This window comes from Vanellus vanellus, assembly GCF_965231255.1.
Source record: "Vanellus vanellus genome assembly, chromosome: 5".
Taxonomy (NCBI): domain Eukaryota; kingdom Metazoa; phylum Chordata; class Aves; order Charadriiformes; family Charadriidae; genus Vanellus; species Vanellus vanellus.
Genome location: NC_138910.1, coordinates 68158247 through 68180198, shown reverse-complemented (window position 1 = coordinate 68180198; position 21952 = coordinate 68158247). Strand labels below are relative to the sequence as shown.

Below are 21952 nucleotides of genomic sequence, written 5' to 3'. Positions count from 1 at the left end.
GAAGAGAAGAGAAGAGAAGAGGAAGAGAAGAGAAGAGAAGAGAAGAGAAAGAGAAGAGAAGAGAAGAGAGAAAAGAAAAGAGAAATGGAGAAAGCCCCGAAAGACCCTCTCCCCCCATGGATTTTCCATTGTACTGTATTGCATAGATCTTGACAAGATGTATGTCTTTTGCTGCTGAATAACATTAATAACATCACATATTCTGAGGTCTTTGGGGTGTGAAAACTTTCAAGTGGCACAAAAAAACTTTGAGGTTTACACAAAGAATTTTTAAAAAACTAACTTTTGTTGAAAGGCTCCTTGCTGCGTATTCTTTCTTATATTTTATGTTTGTTTCATAGGTGAATAATTTCAGTATGTTTTTTTCCCTGCCTTCTTTATAATGACATCCCTTTATTTGAGTTTGAAACAGAAAAAAGCAGCTAAAAGAAGCAGTTTTGCAAATGATGCTCAATTATGGTTCTGAACCTCTGTTTGCTCAGCTAGGCTTCACTGATCTTTCATTTAAATTTATACTGCATTCATTTAACAATGTGGATGGGTTTGCTTTCTTGCCTTTTAAACAAAATCTTATTTTGCTTTGCAGTATTTAACATCAGTATCTATTAAAAATGTTCGTAAGTTAACCAAATTTTAGCTGGATGTCATCCAGATACTATTTGTAGATCCGTGGTTGTAATCCCTTGGCTGGTTCCTGTGGGCTTCCAGCTGTAGAATGAATAGAATTATGTCTTCCCCAACTTGTTTCTCCAGAAAGACTGTGTGGTTTTCCTCCTGCCTTCTTTTTCTTAAAAAAAAAAAAAAAAAAAAAATCCTCTAAAATGGAAACAAAAGGCTGCTGTAGGAGCACAGCACCACTGTAAAAAGAATCACTTTCATTTGTTAGCATGTGTTCTGTATGTCCTTAGAACATTTTTGTTGTGTCAAGAGGGGAGTATCTGATATTAAATGCAGGCTCTGCTTTAATTAGCTGCATCCTCATACTTTAATACAGCATAATGTATTTACAATTTGATAAGACAGGAGATAGAGCTGATTAGCAGTTTAGGGAATTAATCCTTCACTGAATACCTTGTACTTGCACTGATCGTGAGAGCTATTCTGAAGCTCCTTATATTTAAAATTGTAATCTATAATATCTCCTAAACCAGCAATTTTTCAAAGTTAATTATAAGTCAGTCAGCAGTTGTGGGTAATTATATGCAGACTTACTTTTTATCTTATATTTGTTGGTGAATAATATATCAAATAACTTAGTGCACACACTGTAATCTGCGTAACCCACCTAATGTACTTATTAATCTGAGAAAGGTAGGCTGACGTGTGATCAAAGCACCACGAGCGTGGAGAATACACCCCCTTACTTCTCCAGAAACTGCTATCAGGATTCAAGCACAAACCACGCGACCAACCTTCCTCTCTGCTGGCCCGTCACCAACATCGCTAGTGTCAATGAGAGCCTTCCTATTGCCATTAACGGCCTCTGTAAGAAGCTCTGCGGGCCAAACCCCGTTATCCTTCGGCCACGCAAACCAGCTGCAGAACCGGGAGGTTTTGCTGAGCAAGGATGGGGCGGGCAACGGGCAGATGTGGCGCCTGGCGGCAGCGGACTCCATTTCTCTTTGTCCCAGCGGGGCTCCTTTGCACAAATACTATTTACACTGTCCGTTGCACAGGATAATAGGATTTGGCCCTTTACCTTAAAGTAATACCCATTAACTGTGATCTTTTCATTCATCAATTCATTCTAATGGGAATAATCTGGATGTATCGGGGGAGCGGGAGAGGTTAAAGCCGGCTTCTCGGAGTCAGCTGCCAGAACACAATTACTGTACAATACGTCTCAGGTAGCCTCGCAGGAGGTAGTGTTACAGGGTAATGAGGGTGAGCTTAACTTCTGAAATACCCAGTCATTTCCAAGATTTATTAAAGTCTCATGTCGGTTTTTGCCCCATTTTGAAGCACTCCATTAATAAAAAATATCTATAGCAAAGTGCATAGACTGCCTTTACACGGTGTTCAGTGTCCCAAAACATTAGGTTTTAGGCAACATAAGTTGTTTTTTTTTTTTTCTTTTCAACCTAAGTTAGAGGCGTCTGGAACTACATTTGTCATTTGGGTAACAACAAAGTGGTTGTAACTGTCCTGTGACACGGAAAAGCAGCAAAACTTGAGGGAAAACAATAACAGGAACTAATGGGTAAATCCGGGAGAAAAACCTAGCTGATGTTAATAATGCAGCAAGCGTGGCCTTTAGAGAAAACCGGTAATCCAACAGGTATCCTAAACTTAACATATTCTGCTTCAGCCTGATACTCTGCACGTCCTTTGCTATGAACATACCAGTAGCCTCAGCTATTTCTGGGAAATGTAAAGTAAAAAGTCCACATAGGACAGCTGGTCTGAGTAGGGATACTGAGGATTTGGACTGAGTAGGACTAAGGGGGAAGTGGCCTTTATATACCTGATATCCCCAAAGACCTATACGTATTTTGACAAATGGGACGGGAAGCCAAATCACCCAAAATGCATGGCCAAAGATGAAACCACTTAAGACGTTTGAATTTGTATCCGAAACTGAGCTTTGAATGAGCAGAAATGGAGGTAGTAGGCTGTAAAAGTAATCTAAAATATAGACAGGAATCCCGGACTCCCAAATCTTTCAGCTGGGGCAAGCTGAGGGACTTCTGGATGAGAGACGCTGAAATATCTAAAAAGGCTTCAGCTGCTATTTATAGCCAAATATTGTGATTTATCCTTACTTTGGTTGTAATCGCGTGTTTTCATTTTTGTAATTAAAGCACAATCTTCAGATCTTGTTGAATAAACCTTGGATGACGTTATAATTAGGGCTGCCTTAAGGTGACAGGCAAGGTGAATGTGAATGACATGGCAAACGCAAGGCAGGCTGCCTCCGGAGAGGCAGCAAGCTGGAGCGGAGCAAGATGTGCAGGCAGCTGTGAAACCACGCTCAGGACAGCCTTTGCCCAGGCCTGGAAGGGACCAGCCTGGGGACCGCCGCTGCCACGCGCCGGCTTTGGGGAGAAGTTACCTGTATAACGAGCAGAGCTGCTCCGCAGCTTTGGGCAAAGCCAAAGCGCGAAACGTTGCGGCCTGGCCGCAGTTTTATCAAGTGAATAACGACGTTACAGTGTGACACGGTAAGTTCTTGTGCCTCTGTTTTCAGTGTTATTACATGGCTGAGCAGTCCGAGAAACTGCCGCGTGTCCTGAGAGGGGCTTCTCGGCAAGTCTAATAGGCTAAAGGGGAATTGCATTGATTCCAAGCCCAGAACTGAATTCTTTTCTTTTTTTATTTATTTAACAAACCGCCCCACACTGCTATTGGGCAAATAGTGCGTTCAGTCCTTACTATTTCACAAAGGAAAGCCCTGACTTTCTCCCTGCAAGCCCAATTCTGTGAGGTGCTGAGCACCCTCAGCCCTCCCTCCCCTCGAGATTCAGTGGGAATCAGGTTTCACACAGCATGCTCAGGTGCACTACAGGACTAATTTTAATAATTAAGCTGTTTCTTCTTTTTTTTTTTTTTTTTAAGTGGTTAATCAAAGACAAGGGCTGATACAGGAGCAGCCTCCGCTCATAGCATCTTCAGGGAGTCATTTCTCCTTAAAGATATTTGTAAAAGTATTTTTAGCTCTCTTAAATTCTAGAAACGTTGTGGTATATTTATGAACAAATGGTAGAAAACTTAAGATATATTTATGTGAAATAGACATTAAATAGGAGCAATTATTAGGAACCCATGAAATCGGGATTCTGTGGGTATGTGCAACTACATTTATGTGTCTGTATAACCCAGGATAATCTCCAAGGAGTCACAAATCCGGAGGAGCTAGGTTTTATTGTACACCTGTGACTGAGTTTAAAGGGAGGATGGTCAGTGTTTGGTATATCGCTCTTGGGGAGATCGCCTGCATGAAGGGTCAGAAGGATTTAGGAGTTTGGAGTAACTTCTGGCCCCATTAAACCAGTGGCAGAACTCCTGTTAAAAGGTAAAACTCCCATTGCCTCCGGCACTGTCAAGTCTTTACCTCTACACATCATAGCGAGTGTCAGTCTCAAGGGATTCACGGGCAACAGTGGACACTGCTGTGGGCTTCACTCTGCAGATTAGCGCTTGTATGTATCCTGGATGCATGCTGTGATATAGAGCAGGATAGTGAAATTTTCCTGCAGCTGTGTTTTGGGGATCTCCGCGGTACCATTCCCACGTTCACAACTGTGATGCCAGTGGTAAGGTAGAGCAGGCACGCAAGGAAGAGTTCAAAGCTGTCTGGGGTGGTACAAGTCCTAGGATCAGATCTGATCCACAGCCGCAGCACCGGTCTAGATAATTTCCTCTTGTAAAGAAATTCACAAGAGAGAAAAAACAATTGCAAATTCAAAGAAATTTCCTGGTGCTTTCCTAATCGTCTTGTCAACAAGAAGGAAGTTTTGCCAAAGGAATTAGCCTGGGGAGCTCTGTTCGATCAATCACGTGTATTTTAGGATGGGATGGGAAAAACTGTGGCTGGTGTTAACCTGCCTCCACCTAGACCTCTGTAAATCTGTTTGCAGATTTGCATCCCTCCCTCTGTCTCCGTACCACCACCGCTAACTGAACAGAGCACTTCTGCATAGGCTTCTGTAATGAGGGAAAACTGCCCAACAGTGGGCATGGGTCAAGCAAGATACTGCTGTTTTGGCTTCTACTCCCAGCAGTTCTGGGACACCCGCATCAGAATTTCACCCATCTGCCGTTTGTAGCAGAAAATAATAGAGTCGTAGGCATATCAAGACATAATAATATTTACTGGGTTCTTTTTCCTAAGTTGAGGATCCAGAAGACCACTGAGAAACAATCTCATCTATTGTCTAAGCAAATTACAAACTTCTCTCTTGATTACTAACTGTATTTTGCAAAGAATGTAATAATATAAAAATGAGCACGTAGGTCCTAAAATCCTAAATGTTCCAAGCTGTTGGAGTTCTGTTAATAGCACATTGCTTAGCAACTGCTATATTTAAAATAGGTCCTTAATGCCACTGTTAAACGTATGTATTTTACATACTGGAAGAGTAACATAATGTTCTGTCTTCAAGTAAATATGATGTTAGTGCTTCACACTGCATGAAGCTCTCTCTGTGTAGGTACAGAATGATAGCTATTTTTAGTTAAGCACTGAATGGTACGGAATACACAAAATTTAATAAAGCATGCAAAACATCTGCCTGCAAATAAAAATATTTGCACACATGTTGAAGAGTTGTAGTTTCTTTCATAATTAATTACAATTAAATTGTAAGATAGCGAGTGAAGTGATATATCATCATTTTGCCCCATCAAGGTAGCTGACAGCTGTCAAATTTGGCAACTAAGAAATCTTTTTTTTCCTTCCTCCCCCTCCTCCCTTTTTTTAAGCGAGACAAAAGAGCACTTGAAAGCTCAGAGGGAAATGGTCCATTTTTCATGGCGGTAGCTCAATTAGCACCTGGACATCTGCTAAAATGAAACAGATCAGGGCGACAGGCATTCAAGAAAATTTTGTCCAGCATTTTTTTTTTTTTTTGTTGAAAAATGTCAGTTCATTAGCACTAAAAGACATTTACTGGTTTAGACTATACTTTCACCAGGAAAGGCTTCCTGACCAGGATAGCTTCTCTGATTAAAACCAGAAAGGACACTCCTGAACAATGAAAATCCCTGTGGACAGGGCATTTATCCAGGATGTTGGAGACACGGGCACAATTTTCTGTTGTACTTAATATTCAGACTAGGCTATGACCCTTGGTTTCTCCTGCCTCTCTACCAGCTATTCACCGCTGCTGCTCCGTCAGCCCTGCTGGATCTACTCCGTGCCATATAAATAATTAAGTATTCACTGGAGCAGGGAGACCTGGATCTCCCTCATCCCCCAGTTCCTCATCCAGGACTGTCAAAAGACGGTTCTTTTTTTTTTTAACAGGGGAGTAATTGTTTAATATGAGACCGAGGTTTTGAGCCTATTTCCGATACACATGTATTTATAGAAAGGAAAGGGAATTGGTAATTTCATATATGACATCCTTGTGCAAAAGATACACCGCAACCTTTCAAAAGTTATTAAAACACTTTAAATACCAGCCTTTTAAGGCTCTCTAGTGTTACAAAGAAGAGAAGGTATAAGAAAGAGGCAGCTAATTCTAAAGATTCAGACGTACTAGTTCTGATTCAGTCTGAGCACTTTACATTCAAACTTCAAAAACGAAACCCCCAAATCATTCCCTTTTCCTTTCTTAGTCTCTGTCTCAATAATTGATGAAACCATCTATATGCTGATGTCAGATCTCACAAAAAAGAATGAGAAAATTTCTCCTGCTGCTCTCTTAGGCATATACTTGAATTTTTTACATATATCATATTGAATTTGGCTCTTTCAAAAAACGTCTGAAGTTCAGAGCAGCTGTATCTGTATCAGTCTTTACAATGACCCTCATTACGAGTGTTTGAATTAATGAGCTTGTGATGGTCTGAATTCTGCCACAGAGAGCAATACATTTCTGTCTTTCTGGCTGTATGGCTAATGGCTGGGTACAATGACAACATTCAGTGGGTCATCGTTATTTCAGTCAGGGGAGAACGGAATTAAGCTATTAACAATACAACAGTTCAAGCTTCAAAATGAAAATGTATGCCATATTAATTGCATAAAATTGGGCACAAGCTGGCAGTCAAACAGTATGGGTTTGTCTCCTGACTGATTTATCTCATTATCGTGTCCCCAGTGAATATACCTTCTCGAACGCTTTAGGTATACAACAGCACTCTTATCTGGGAGTAGAAAACGCAACAAAACCACTAACAATCTCCCCTTAGGCTATACTTTGGGGAAATATTTTCAATAATGCAGGATTAGAACTTTATGATTCTAAGATTTTAATAATTTCACTTGTTTTAAAAGTTAAAGCATAGCTAAATGTGCTTATTTCAAACCCTGTCTCAGGAAATACATAATTTTCACACAGGCTTGCCCTTTAAACACGAATACTTCAGAGTCGTTCTTTTACATACCTCGAGCTGTAGGTTTAGACTCAATTAAATGTTTCCTTTATATTTTTAGAACACTTACAACAAGCTGTAAATAAATATATAAATAAATAAATAGGGTTCTATATTTTTCATCAGCGTAAACAGCTGCTCAGACTTCTGGATTGGATGTTGTTTCTTATTGGATTGCAAAACTAAACACAAACTGACCTAAATATTTTTATTTAGCCTCAGTTCTGCAGCCAAGGGCAGGAGGGATGAACCAATAGGGCTGTATCTGCCCTCAGCCGTAAACGTTAACCCAACTAGATCCAGCGGTAGGACTGGGATCTGTCTTGCTCACAGTGTAATTGATTACTAGATTCAGTCTTCTCCTTTTCTAAGAAGCATTTGAGAAGGTGTATTTACTCGGGAGTTGGGGATGCCATAAATCAGGCTGTTTAATGCACTGATTCCAGGTGCACCAAAGACTTCAGACTACGCGTTGCACTTCTCCTCCGGTTTCTTTGCATAAATGCAGACCCGCCTTAGGCAGCATCTGAAGCCTTACGCAGAAGCCCTGCAGAAGCATTTTCACCTGGCAAACAGGGGTGAAGCTAGCTGTATGTTATCTTTTAGCACAACTAGCTTCAGTGAATGGGCGAGCTACCGGGAGGGAGGCAGCGTCAGGAGCACAACTGAGACGTCAAGTCTGACAGCAGGCCATATTTGCCATTTCGGAGGTGTGAATAGTTGGCAGAAAGCTGTCCCCGACTTCCACAGTTTGCCAAATCCTCTAAAGGATTTGGCCCTTTGCTTTTTAGAAATATTCATGATTCTGCTGTGGATGTGGTCACAAAATCCCACGCTGTGGCTTACGGTCTTACTCAAAGGTACAAAAAGCACTTTCAATGACCAAGTGAGATTTCCAGAGTATTCACATGCAATTACTACTGCGAGTTTAAATTTTCTTCTCAAAATGCCTGTGAGCGATGAATCAAAGGGGCAGTAGAATAGTGGAAGAAAATGTGATTCGAGTGAGAAAATATGCAGTGTGGATGTAGTCATTATGTAATTATTAAGAAAGTCCAGACGACATCATCAGTCTATGTTAACTGTCTAAAGCAAACCTATGGTGTCCTTTCAATGAAGAACTTAGGGTAAGCATATGTTTCTAGTAATTGTGCTTATAGCAAGACAATGTAAAGAATCACCAAGAGAATACTAAGCAATAGAAAAAAAAAAAAAAAAAAAGACAGTTCTGTGGCTTTTCTGAAAAAAGGTCCACTGATGCTCAGTATACTTGCATCCATTAAAATAGTGGGCACAGTTTATCATGCTAGAAAAGAAGAAGGATGCCTGGGACATTGACCTGCACCGAGCTGTGGGGCATCTCAGGAAATCTGCACAACCAGCTGTCACCTGGGGATGCTCTTCCCCTTCCTCTTGGCATCCACCTGCGCTCCCTCACCTGCTGTTTCTGCTTGCTTCACTCTTGACGACAGAGGACACGCTTGGCTTTTCAAGTCTAACGTCCTTTCAGCGAATCTGAGGGAGAACTTCTTCACATGTTTTTTCTTACAACACTGCTAGCTAAGTTGATTAAAAAAAAATAATCATATGGAACATCCTTGATGCATTTGTGACCCTTATGTGATGAATTTGCTCCTATGTAGCAACATAAGAGCAAGTAATTTTCAAGTTGTAGACTAATGGCCACAGCCTCTTTTTCCAAGTATTTCCAAGGATTTTAGAACAGGGACTTTAATGACAGAGAGAAGGAAGGAGAAACCTTAATTTCATGCGGAAGCCCCGGTCTTGTTGAGAAACCGCATCCATTCGGTATGGCAGTATGGAAGCTGTGGCTTGGAGATTAAAGCTTGTCCTGTGCGCTGAACAGAGCAAGCACTTTCCGACTCAGTGATTATTTAGCACAGCAGGTACTGTTGTTGCTGAAAAGCATTGCAGTTCGAACTAATCTGTTTCAACCAAAGTTGCAGACTCAGTCTCTAATGCTGCTATATAATTAATTATCTCTACTTTATCCACAATGGCATAAGAAATGCAACGGAGACACCTTTAACTGAAGCCACAGAGGGGCTAATGAAAAGGGGACTATTATTCTTTCATAAAAACTAATAAAGCCATTGCTAGTCCCTGTAGGAACTTTATTTCCACTAAAAAGGCAGACTGAGGAACAGGAGTAGATAGAAAAAAATGTTTAAACCAGCTTTTTTTCTGAAAAAAGTTCAGTAAATGGTACAGAATATACTTTTCTCATCTATCTAAGAAACATAACTAGGCATTTATCACAAATAACCCTTCAGGGAAAAAAAACCAAACAAAACAAACCACAGAATTTTCCAAAGCATAAATAGTCACTAACAAATGTGAGATACTGGTATGGTTTGTTGTGATGGAGGTCAGACGTCAAACAACTTTTTCCATAGTAATCCTTAGAATACCAAGAAATATCAAGAGTAACGAACATGAACTGCTTCACTGAAGAACAGGAATAACAACGTGAAGAAGCCCAAACAGGCAGCGTACTTGATTATACCAGTGTGGTGTCACTGATCTCAGAAGGCCTGTTTTTTTTTTTTTCCTTCTTTTTTTCCTCTTTTTTTTTTAAACTGGGAGCAATGGACTGTCAGATCATGCTCAATATTGAAGTCTGGGAAAATGTAAAACTTTAAACTCTTTGAATATTTACTTTTCTACAGGAAAGATGTTCAGTTTGAATGGCCTAGATTAAGTACATGAAATTTGTGAGTGTATGAGAAAACAGCAGAGTAATGGATTTGCCAGGAAATTTTTCTGCATTGATTGCAGCAGTATTACTAATCCTGAATCAACCTAAATGTACAGAACTGAATAAGTATTAGAGCTGTCCAATAAGATTTGATGAATGCACCATTCCATTAATTTTACCTTTTTTGTTGAATAAATTATTTGACAAATAATGGTAAAATTCATCAAATAAATTATCTGATGAATATATTTTTTAAGTAATCGACTAGCTCTAATGAATATGCAGGCAGTTCCTTAATGAAAAACATTACTCTACTCTTAGGCTGCTTTCATCACTCATATGTCACTTTTTTCTATTTTGCAACTGCAATCTGTATATTTTATTCATTTACCCATTCATTTATACATGGAGAGTTCAAAACAGTATGGTTAATCAATCACTGCAATTCTTAGAATATTTTTTGCTTTATAGTTGATTATTCATTATGTTTATTACATATAGGAATGCTTAATAAAAAGAACTGGGCTTTTCTGAGTCCATCTCTCCCAAGAACTGTTCTTGGCTTGTCTGTTCCAAGCCAGGTTTACAAGAATGCTCTGAAAATTGCAAGGTCCATTTATAAGCTGTTTTTGTAGTTGCAAACACTACAATTACCAATTGTTTCAAGAAACTGGAGCTTGAAGCCAAGCCAGATACCTTCAAGGTCCCTGAAAACACACATTAGAGGAGTAAAACAAGGAAGAGCGTGCAGGAGCCACCTCCTCACTGCACAGCACTAGGATGTTTGGATAAAAGCCACAGGGAGGATTATTTGGATGATGTTCAATTTTGGAAATGTTCCAACCTCAAAGAGCAAGTCTGTATTTTGTTATTGCAGAGGTGATATCAACAAATGACACTGATAGATTTATACTGTTAAACGGCAAATTGCACCTGTTAATGTTACAACATGTCACACTTCTTCGTCCTGGTTCCTCACAGGGGTATGCCAATTTATTGTGGCAGTGACAGTGGGTACAATAGTCAAACCTGCGTGACTCCATCAATACTGCAAAGGTGCAAATCATGTTATCATGGGTGACTTTGATGTTGCTGCATGAAGCTCAAATGAACAGATTTAAAGGGAGAAGGTTGTGGTAGAGAGGTATATGAGAAGGGTTGGCTATAGCTGCACTTGGAGAAGTCCCGATTCTCTTCCACATTTTCCTTTTAATGGCTTGTAGACTTTGATAAGTAAAGCATTAATAGTCCTTTCCCAACCCTTCCAAGGTAACTTCTACTGCCAGTTGGACAACTAATATACAGTTGCCCCGCAACAACAGGCATGAGTGGAGGGACTTATCCTGTATCCACAGAGCTTAAAAGATGAAGTTTTCAAAAACGACGATGATGCAGAATAAAGCCCTTACATAGGTTTGCTTCCACTCAACCCAGAGTGTGCTGTTATGCCAGAGGTGGGGAAAAGCACGTAGAAGTCCTCCACAATGGGAAGGAGTTTGTTTTTGGCTGACATTACATGCTTCATCAAAACTGCAGCCACATTACCCTGCAGACAAATGGTTATTACCATTCTACACACTTATTACAGGGAGATTATTATTATAAGAGTGAATTACAAAAGAAAAGAAAATGTTCTAGGGATTTTTTTTTTCCCATACCTTTTATCTCTGGAGCTTATATTTGCATTTGCCTCAATCAGGCATGGGTTGTGGTGTGTGTGAATGTTTGTCCCTTAAAGCTTGTGATAAACTCACTTTCCTATTAAAAGTTTAAATACTTGTTATAAATGACTTCTCCATACTTGTATGCTTTGATGTAATCTGCTGCATAGTTTTAGGTAAAATGGTTGTGGTTCTAAAGATTGCAAGTATTAGGAAGAAGAAATAAGTTGTAGAAATTATCTTCAGCTTGCAGCTTGTTTTACAAAGGTTTAAAATGCCCTTTCTTTGCTAACTCCATCCAAAGAGCTTCTGACCCACTCCTTTTCATGTACAGTCACCAATCTAATAACAATAATAATTTTTAGATGGGATCAATAAGGCCATTGCTTTGCACTTAGGAATTCTAATAGAAACTTCATATTAATAAGCAAACACCTTCAGAAGTAGTGTTTCTACTTAAGCAATCAGAGGAGAACTTAGTTTGCACTCCTGATAAACACTTGAGCTCCCTATGCTTCACTATTACTGCAAATTTCAAGTCCAAGGATGTGTTTGCAACAACGTGCCCTGAGACAGAAAATCCATTGGTACAAAACTGGTTCTGTTCTTCATCATTTACGTGCTGTCTCAAAGGCATATTACAGTATAATCCAAACCACAAATCTCCTGGGTGCCCGTTCACAGAAACATGGGGTACATGGACATTTGTGCTGACAATGAGATTAATGTTTTTGTGCAAGAATCAGATTTGTGGTGAGCGGCTCTCCAGAGATTTGGCATCCAAACTCTCCAGGCTATCTTAGAAAACCTGCAAACTCAATGCTATTAGTAGACGAAGCTCAAGATTAAAGGTACGCTTGAAGCTGCTGGATTTTTCAGCTTTCTATATGAGGGCTGCGGTGCCCTAACTGGTTATCCCACAACAAAAACAACATTTCATTTTCAGAGTCCTTAATTAGTAGTTATTTTTTTTCTTTAATTAGCTGTGGGCATAACGGAAATCTTGGAAAGAGATCGACTTCTGTCATTAAAAGGAATTCCTGAGTGGCACTACTTTGGGAAGAGTTTAACCTTTGTTATGGCAGTGCCCATGCAGTAGGCTCAACAGGAAGACCGGACAATGGAAACAGAAATGCCACCACCAACGTGCCTTCCACAGAGCAGACATCTAACATCAACATCATCTTCTAGAGTCAGTGCCTATTTTCATAAGGTTTTCCATATTTTCCTTAGACACTAACATGGACAGAGCGCCAGCAAATTACCTAGCTCCCCTCACGCTTTAAAAACATCCCTCTTCCAGTTCAGGCTTCAATTTGCTACCGCCCCATCAAAACAAGCTGTCCAAACCCTCCAAAAAATCAGACAGCAGATGGAGCAGCTTGCTGAAAGCGGGTTGCCTTTCCTCCCACCTCTGGTAGCGCATGATTATGAAGAGACAATAATAAAGGTACGCGAATACTGTGAGAGCAAGTTATCACAAAATACTTCCAATAACACAAAAAATAGCAAACCATCCACAGGGTTATTCGCTGTCCAACTACAGCTCCTTTGTGTGGCTTCGCTGAGGCAAAGGAGTGGGAGACAAAGAGGAAACCGACTGGCTGCTATCCTCATCCACAGGAGGACTGCATTGGTGCACAGGGCCCGTATCAAATTCTGTCGTCTCCCCTTTTTCTTTTAATTTGCAGGGCTTGCTGGAAAATCTGGAGTGCTCAAAGAATGGCTGTGGGCCTCGGAGTCCAGCTTGCAGTTTGCCTCCGTGGCCAGCTAGACTGATGTCAAAGCCACTGCAGACCTGCTCTGCCCCTGTACTGTCTGCCTGAGATCCTGCATCAGGCACAGCTGAGCTGGAGCGGAAAATAAGGTTGCAGATGCATAAATTTGGGGCGGTTTGTGTATTTTGATAACGCAGTTTTCCTGTGCTAACAGTGCAGTGATACATCACTGCCCATAAAGCTTCACCTGAAGGCAGATGAGGAACAGGAATCGGAGCAGCAACAAAAAAATCCCAACCGTGCTGCCTTCATGGAAGAAAGAGATAAGGTCCAAAGAGGAAATAGGAAATTGACAACTTAAACCTAAGAATTGTAAGAATTCCCTAGTAAAGGATGGTCTCTCCCCATGATTTTGTTTTACTGTAGCAACTTGTTGTCATCAGGGCCATCCGACCCCAGAGGCACTGAGCCAAGGGAGGTTACGGTGCCTCGTCTCTCTCGAAGTCTGCTGTGCTCACCAGGAGGGTGAGATGGGGACTCATCACCCTGCAATTGCATCTGGTAGGTCGCTCCCAGAGCTATCCCCAATCTACAGGAGGCATTTGGGGTGGCATTTGACCAGAACTACACCTAATACTTTATTCAGCTTTGAAATGGCTAACACACTGTTTTACTATCATCTTGGGTGTGTTAGGCGCTGCCACTTCCTTTTTACAAACCCTCACGTTTATCACCAAATAGCTTAAAAAGCAACAAAGGGTTATAGCTGACTTGACCATAGATGTCATGAGGCCTCACCATTGTACCTTCTCCTCCTGTTAGCTCCAGCTATTGCCAGATCACTGTCAACCCAGTCATACACGATAATGCCCCATTACAGTTGGAATGGTTTGTTAAACTTTATAGCACTTAGAAAGGCTCCTGAGGCACCAAAAATGTCTCGATTCAGAACCGAACGTATAATACCTGCCAAATTTGCAGGTTTGAAACCACTTCCAATAAGAATTAAAAAGGCCCTCTTCACAGCTGAAATAGGGCTATCAATACTTGACTCGTCTGCCCACGTGAAATAGCGGGTTCTTTTCTCTGACGTCGCAATTTAGTTTAAAATAGCTTTGATGATGACAGGGTACACGCGAGTGATAAAACCATAAAGATGACAGTCTAATCTTACAAAGATGACCGATCACTGATAAGAGATTAAGCCACACAGCATTTGAAAAACCAGATTATCTGTCTGCTGGGATAGTGTCTGTGTACAACTCCTGCTGAGCCATGCTGAGATGCCAACGACATACAAAGATGATGCTTCTTAAAAACCAGAATTGCTCCGCAGAATTTCTCAAACCGTCGGGATAAAAGGAAGCAAGCAAGCAAGAAAAAAAGCTCTGATCTTATATTGAGCTTTTTTTGCGAAACATTCATTTTTCAGGCTAGTAAAGTATTTAGATGTACAGCGTATAAATAATTTAGAGACACTATAAAAAGGTCTAAATTAGCCAATTCTGCCCTATAATTAGCACTCACAGCTATGCTGGCAATGGGTGGGTGATTATTAAACACCTTTTATTATCGGTTTTATGTACTACAATAAAAAATGAAAATTATACTTACAAGAATTATTAGACATGCCGGTCCTATAAAACTCCATATAAAGTTATTCTTCGTGCTGAGCCAACATCTGAAAAGTAAACAGCAGAAATTGCCTTGAAATGCGCTATTGTGACTATTGCATCCTCGTGTATGTTGATTTGGACGCAGAAACAGCGACTTACACTTCAGTGGTGCCATAGTACTTGTATCCCAGTGCGGCGGAGATTCCAACGACCACAGCTGGACTGACGTAGCCAAAGACATAGAAATTCTTGTGCAAGAAACCCTTGTTGTAGATGACTCCCACAACTATAAGGTAGAGGTGAATACCTTCAATGCACATCCATGCAAAAGCAGCTAGAAGGAAATAATGGAGTAATCCAGCAGTAATTGAACAGAAGAGCTAGAAATTCAATCAGAGAAAGCAAGAGTCATAATTCTATCAATACGTCTCTGTTAATATAACAGCGTATGCACAGCAACCTAGTGACTCTAAAGTGGTGGTCCAGCAGCCCAGATGTAATGCCGATTGACAAGAACTTGGCCTACACCCACGAGCATGCTTGTTTGGTGGTGTTTTCTGTCGCAACTGGTAAAACAAAGATACTACATTCAACTTCTAAAACCGGTGCACCTCTTCCCAGAAAAACCGTGTAAACAAATGGGGAAGGTTGATCCCATAGTTACAGCTGAGTAGTTCATACGCTTTCCTGATCTAGATAAAATTCTTTTTTATGATTTTGATAACAACGTAATTAGACATCACAAGGAATTATTTCCAAAATAACTTTTGTTACTACGAAGTGTTTGTAAAGTGATATTTCTCAATCAATCGATACTGGAGTGCTACATCAGCGAGAGCAGCTTGTATTTTTCAAGTAATTTTAAATCCTATTCAGCTACTTATAGTAGTGGTATTTTGATAATTTATGTGCAATTTAATTTCCTAAAACTAGTCTGGGATGTAAAAATCAACAGCCCAACTTGTATGAAAAGGGACATGTCAAGACTTCACCTGTAGAAAAGAAAGAGGTTCTCCAACCAGCAGCACAATATCTTAAATGCCAGGTGGGACTGCAGCTCTGTCACCCAGAGAGCCACCCATGTGGCTTTGTACAGCATCCAGACGGATGTGAAAAATGAAAATGCTGAAGACGTTGAGACCACAGTCTCAGTTAAGTTGACAAAGTTTAAACGAAACCCATGGAGCAAAATCAATATACACCAGCTCAGATGAAGGCCCTACGTCTTTAAATGACCATTTTACATTTCCTGTTACCAGACTGGGAAGTCAGTGTCACTACAATATCCACACTGATACTATGAAATACTGGAAGCAGATGGAAGATCATATCTTATACTGTGTATTTACTTTACGACACAAAATCAAGATACAAGTGAAGGCGATACCCACCTTATTGTTGTTCATATTTATTCCAATCAGAAAAATAAGTTCTGCCAGGAAAAGGCTGCAGCAGAGGTTTTTGTGAATTGTCGTTCTAGTGCTTTGAATTTCACTGAAGAACCAGAATGTGAAAATGCACATGGAGAGGCAAATCAACGAAATAATTATTCCTAGCTGAGTGATTCTTGTAAGAATGTTATAATTTGTAACACCCTGGGGGAAAATTATAATATAATATTTAAAAGAATAGCTTTGTACCTTCTCAAGAATAACCTCATTCTATAATACAGTTCTTTTCTTCTTTTCTACAAAATATTAATCAAAACTGTTTGTAGAGTTTCACTGCAAATGTACACTTTGGATAATCTAAAAAGTATTGTTTTTTTGTGAGACAGATATAATTCTAGGGGAAATTAGAAATGAACTGTATATATCCCCGCTCTTGCATTTTCTGATATTTCTTAACAAAACTTTTTATTAACAACAGTATCACCTAATATGATTTTAAAAATCAGATCATTTTAGTGAATGACAAATACACTGGCAGTAGGACATATATTAATATGACACGAACATTTTCTAATATAAAAAGGACTTATCACAGCAGTGACTTAGATAAGCAAAACTGAATCACCGTCTTACTGAATTTGCAACATGATCAAAACAAGACTCTGAAATAATAATCGCTTCAAACAAATGCTATTCCAGATGCGTAACACGGACATTCTCTGAAGAAACACAGGCTATTTTAGTATTGGATGTGAATATTTTCTGTGTTTGAATACAGTTACATTTGCTGCTTGGTATTTCCACAAAGAATCTCTGAAATATGTGACCGTGCACCAGCATAAGGATAGTATTCAGCTGACCATAAAATGTATCTAAGTATTTTTTGTTCTAAATAAAGGACCAGAGATTATTCTCCTCCCAGCCTTCCTTTTCAAAATAACTATATAAGTACCTGCAAAGATTTTAAATTTGAACCGAAGACTTAGGATGCTATTTAGTAACCAGGAAATAGCCTCTATCAGCATGAAATTCACAGTGTGAGAGAACTGTCTCAATACAGTATATTCATGCTAATATTCTGCTGGCTGTCAGCTCTGATACCTTATAAAGCTGCCTCCTGAGGCAGGACCTGAGCTCCTGCAGATCCCCACGTAGACCCTGGAAATCTATGGGGCCTCTTAATATAAGGACATAAACTGAGCGGTCATTCTCACAATTTTGGGCTGGTCATGAGTGTCCATGTTTAATAGTCGTAAACTTTAAATTGATTATGCTGTTGCAAACTCTCAGGAGAGAATTTAAAGCAGATTTTTAGCTGCCAAGCTTAGACAAATGGGTGGCAAAGTTTTGTGAGAGAGAAATTCGGGGCCATATGGTTACTGACCACCGGTGAATGTCAGTTAAATCCCTCAGCAGTCCTAAAGTGGGATTTAAAATTAAAAGCAATGCACCAAAAATAAGCACAACAGACTGTGTATTTGGAACAAGATACTTTGCTGCATCACTGCTCTGTAATACTGCTGAAAGGACATAAGGAAATTCAAACACATATGGGAGGAATTTTGTTTGCTCTGTGCACAATAAATTGTGTGTTTGCTGAACAAAAACAAGAGACAACCTAAAGGGGGGAAAGTACATAAGTTGCACTGAAATAAAAACATAAGGAATGATGGCAGGAGAAAGTATCAGGTAAAACACTAAATTGAAAATAGCACTTACAACAGAGCCACCTGAGGACATCAAAACGGCAAAATGAGTCAGATGATTACATTTGCATGAGATATGAGTGGAGTTGGAATGTGTCAGCTCACAGCCTTCTGTAGCCCAGTTGCCATTCATTGTGTCTGCTGAGTAGTTCCAAAACGCACATTTAATATCTTTATCTGCAGTCTGGAACAGAAACAAGATGTTTTACTGATGGCAAAAGGCGGGATATTTCCCGTCGAAAGACCTTTCTTACGTTAGCCAGTGCAATTCATTAAAAATTGCTTGTTGCCATCGGAAGGCCGGGTTACAGAGAGCACGTTCTGCAAGGCCTATTCCAAGCAATTAAAACATGGCTGGGGATGGAAGCATTTTATCCACACAGCCAACCCCCCACCAGACACGTAGGCTAATCAGATTGCCGAACCCTTCTGGCACTTGCAAAGGTGCTGGAATTTTTACCTCCTGAAAACATTGTTATATATGCCCCTGCACCTGCTGAACATGGACTAAACCCCAAGGTTACAGGCGCATTGCTCGTCCTGCTCCCAGCTCCTTCCAAACGACCAGCTCAAAAAACTGAGGCTTATTCTGTGCGCTTTGCAAAGTAATCTGGGAGAAAGCCAGGGTCGTATCACACCTGCTGTATCAGGTGCGACACCAGCGATGAATAAGACCATTAGTATTATTTATTACAGTTCGTGCTTACTAACACCGGTCAAAGATAAGGTCCCCGCTGTACTAGAGGCTGTATAAATATATGCAAATTCATATAAAGGTGATCTTTAGCTCAAACATTAGAAGGCAAGAAACAGATTTAAAAGCTGCATCACCAACGTTAACGCCTCATCCCACTGCCCACCTCCCTACAGACTCTCACTTTCTTCTTCTTTCTGATAAGCCTTTGTGCCACGTGAGATGATCCTTCACGTAGAAGTGAAGTCAGAAAAATCTGTCTGTACTGGAAATAAACGTCTCAGTTTTAAATAAGTGCGTTCAGATTTCAGAAGTAAGACAGTTGCAATATTATAGGTTCTGCTATTACCTCCTAGCTCCAGGTTAACTTTGCGTTAACTTTGAAGCATTTCTTCACTTTTTTTTTAGCACGTATGCTTAACCACCTGATAAACTTTCAGGAAAAAAACCCACCTAAATACAGAATAGTCAAGATGCTGTATGTTCTCTGGTTCAGGCATCTACATTTTATTCATACTACAACCCAGCAAAGATGGCTTTGTTGCCCTTGCTTTAGTCCCTTAGCGCTCTTCAGCTGTACCATATTTAGTGTATTGCACTTAGGATGTCACATTTGACATTGTCATTTATTTCTCTAATAAGATTAAACTCACATCAGCAAACAACAGAATTCTGTCATACACTGCAGGTATGGCTACATCACATGAAATAATTAGCTATTGTTTTGTTTTATTTGAGGTTGAGAAAGAAAACCCCCTTACCTTGGCATACTTTAAGGTAAATGTTATTTTCTCGAGCTCATAGAGTGTAGGTGGATTTGAGCTAATTGCAACAGCTATAACTGATGAGCTTACTGTCTGCCTCTGCTCTGAAGTATCTTTCGAGGAGTGGTTTTTAGGCGATGAAAGCAAAGAACCAATATTGCTATACCGCAGAAAGACAACTGCAACGGAGCCTATCAATCAAACAGACCGTGTTTAGTAGTTTGTGGGTTTTTTATAGAAGAATAAAATTGAAGACATTAAGGAAACAATAAACAATCAACATTATTACTGCTATTGCATAAAATATGCAAAACAGATGGAATCTTTGTGAAATACTTATAAAAATGTTTTAGAGACAATGAAATATAGCTTTATTTAAAACAATGTAACTGCCATTAGAAATAAAAATGTGTGTTCGCTTTGGAACTTCTAATTAGATATACGCATATATATTTTTTCTAGAGCGATATATGCTTGCTGCTGTTCTGCAGTTGGCTACACATGTGGTGCCAGGCCTCATAAACTAAAATGGCTCAGACCTGAGGTAAATACTGGGGCTCTCTGAAGTACCTGGCTTGCTTCGACTTCCATTACAGTGGAGCCAGGACGGAAGACAAACAGGGAAAAAGAAAGCAAAAGGTATTTTAGGATGCAGCGCTGATCTGAAAAAATGTCGTGATATTTCTCCCTGGTACCAAGTTAAACTATATTTTTACGTGGTGAGATTCAGATTAGCTGGAAGATCAAGACTTAAAAAGAAAATTTTCTCTGTATTTATTAGGTTAGGTGGTTTTATTCCAGAGCTACTTAAACACATTTATTTCGTTTTAGCGACAACAGCAGTTGTATGCCATTTCGGTAGCACTCTGAGGTCCAAGCCAAGATCTGGATCCTGCTGGTTTTTAGTACTGAAGGACACGTGGTATTGCCCCAGTGAGCTACTCTCTACATAGAAAACATGCACCGATTTTTGGAGGAGAAATGACAGAGAGTTGAAGGGGCCAGTCCAAGGTCACACAGCAGATCTACGGCTGAGAAAAGGATAAAACTCAGGTCTCTGGTACCAAGACCAGTGTTAAAACTCACTGGATACTCACTGTGCCACAAGTAATGTTAGAAATACCAGTCTTGAGACAATAAATGGATAAAACGATAAAAAAGGTGATTTGACTCCTCTGTAGTTAGCTCAGTCTTGGCAAACTGCACATTTGGTTATTTACTAGTGGGTACAACTTTATCCAAGGGGTTTATTAACCCACCTACACTCTAACCTGTTTCTTACCATTAGGATGAGATTCCTCTCTCTTCTTTGGAGAGATCTTTATGTAATCTCCCCCTGTGTACACATGAGGGTGAATGTGTTTCATGTGGTGTGAATCAAAAGCAAAAACCTTGAGTGCTGGAAAAGAAGAAAAATACTGTACAAATCACAGCTCCATTACAGTCTACCATAATTTACAGTTAGGTTAATAAATGTGCTATTGGATTGCATAATTACCATGAGTTTTAAGAATATATCATTGTGCCAAATATTTCAAGAAAAATGCGATTAATATAGAATGTTTCCTTAAACCTCTATGTTTGTTATTTTCATGCATACATTTTGCTCTCATACTTTTTATTCTTTCCATGAAAAATATAGTCTTTTATTTACCTTGCATTAAATTAGGCACTGGAAAGAGTAATGTAGGTTACTTTAAGAAGAGCTATTGCTTTATTAAAAATGCATTTCTGAAAGGGGCCACAAATCACAATTATAAAAAGCAAAGCATAAAATTCTCTACTGAATAGTAACATTTGATAAAAGCCAATTTTTGAAAAGTATAGATTTTAGAGTTATCTATCCATGCTACCAAATGCATATTGCACCATGAAATAATGATGTGTCTTGTCAAAAGCAAACAAACAAGCATCACCCCTCAGGACAAAAACTACATTAGGGGACATTAAGCTCTCTACTTGGTTCATTATAGTGCTGAGTTTCAATCACCCAGGACGGGAAGAAAAAAAGTCAATCAGGCCTTTTTAAAAAAAAAACAAACCCAAAACAACAACAAACAAATCTAAAACTTGACTGATGGAGGAATATCACTAAGCTAGACCATCTGCATTGCTTATAGCACAGCACACAAAAATAATATGAGCCACTCAATAGACCAGCTGTCAGAAAATGTTTGTCAGGACGTAAGAAATAGTTTTCTTTGGCTGGAGTCTTGAAAAGCTTGTAGCTCGAGAGCTCGCACCATAAAAAGCAGTGGAGAGAGAGGAGTAATGTTGTGGGTCTTGTCCCAAAATAGATGTGTGGGGCACGTATAAACCTGGTGGAAAATATATTCATGCTGAGAATCAATAATTAGCGTTTGGGGCCAATTTGGAAAAGAGCTTATAGAATTTCTCATTTGGAAATAAAACCAAACCAAAAAAAATGATTGATCTTTCAACATGGAAATTCCTTCCCAATCTCTTTATCTGCTTTTTTTGTCGCCTTAGTCTAACTGACGTCCACAGTGCCACCAGAGGCTACACTGGGATCCTCTCTCTTCTCAAGCTTCATGGCCTCAGCTCTGTGGCCTCGAGGGTCTCTGCTCTCGGCCGGGGTGGTGGGGGAAGGGCGGCTTTGCAACCAGCTCCTGACACCGCTCTGG

The 21952-nt window shown here is 39.8% G+C and overlaps 1 protein-coding gene across 1 annotated transcript in view; it reads right to left on the bottom strand.

The window, feature by feature from the left end:
• ADGRL4 (adhesion G protein-coupled receptor L4) overlaps positions 1–21952 on the bottom strand; it is a 76503-nt gene that overhangs the window by 4361 nt on the left and 50190 nt on the right. The window contains 6 exon segments of the mRNA XM_082484616.1: positions 14751–14817; positions 14912–15132; positions 16144–16347; positions 17863–18033; positions 19305–19498; positions 20590–20706. Coding sequence (XP_082340742.1) covers positions 14751–14817; positions 14912–15132; positions 16144–16347; positions 17863–18033; positions 19305–19498; positions 20590–20706 — 974 coding nt within the window.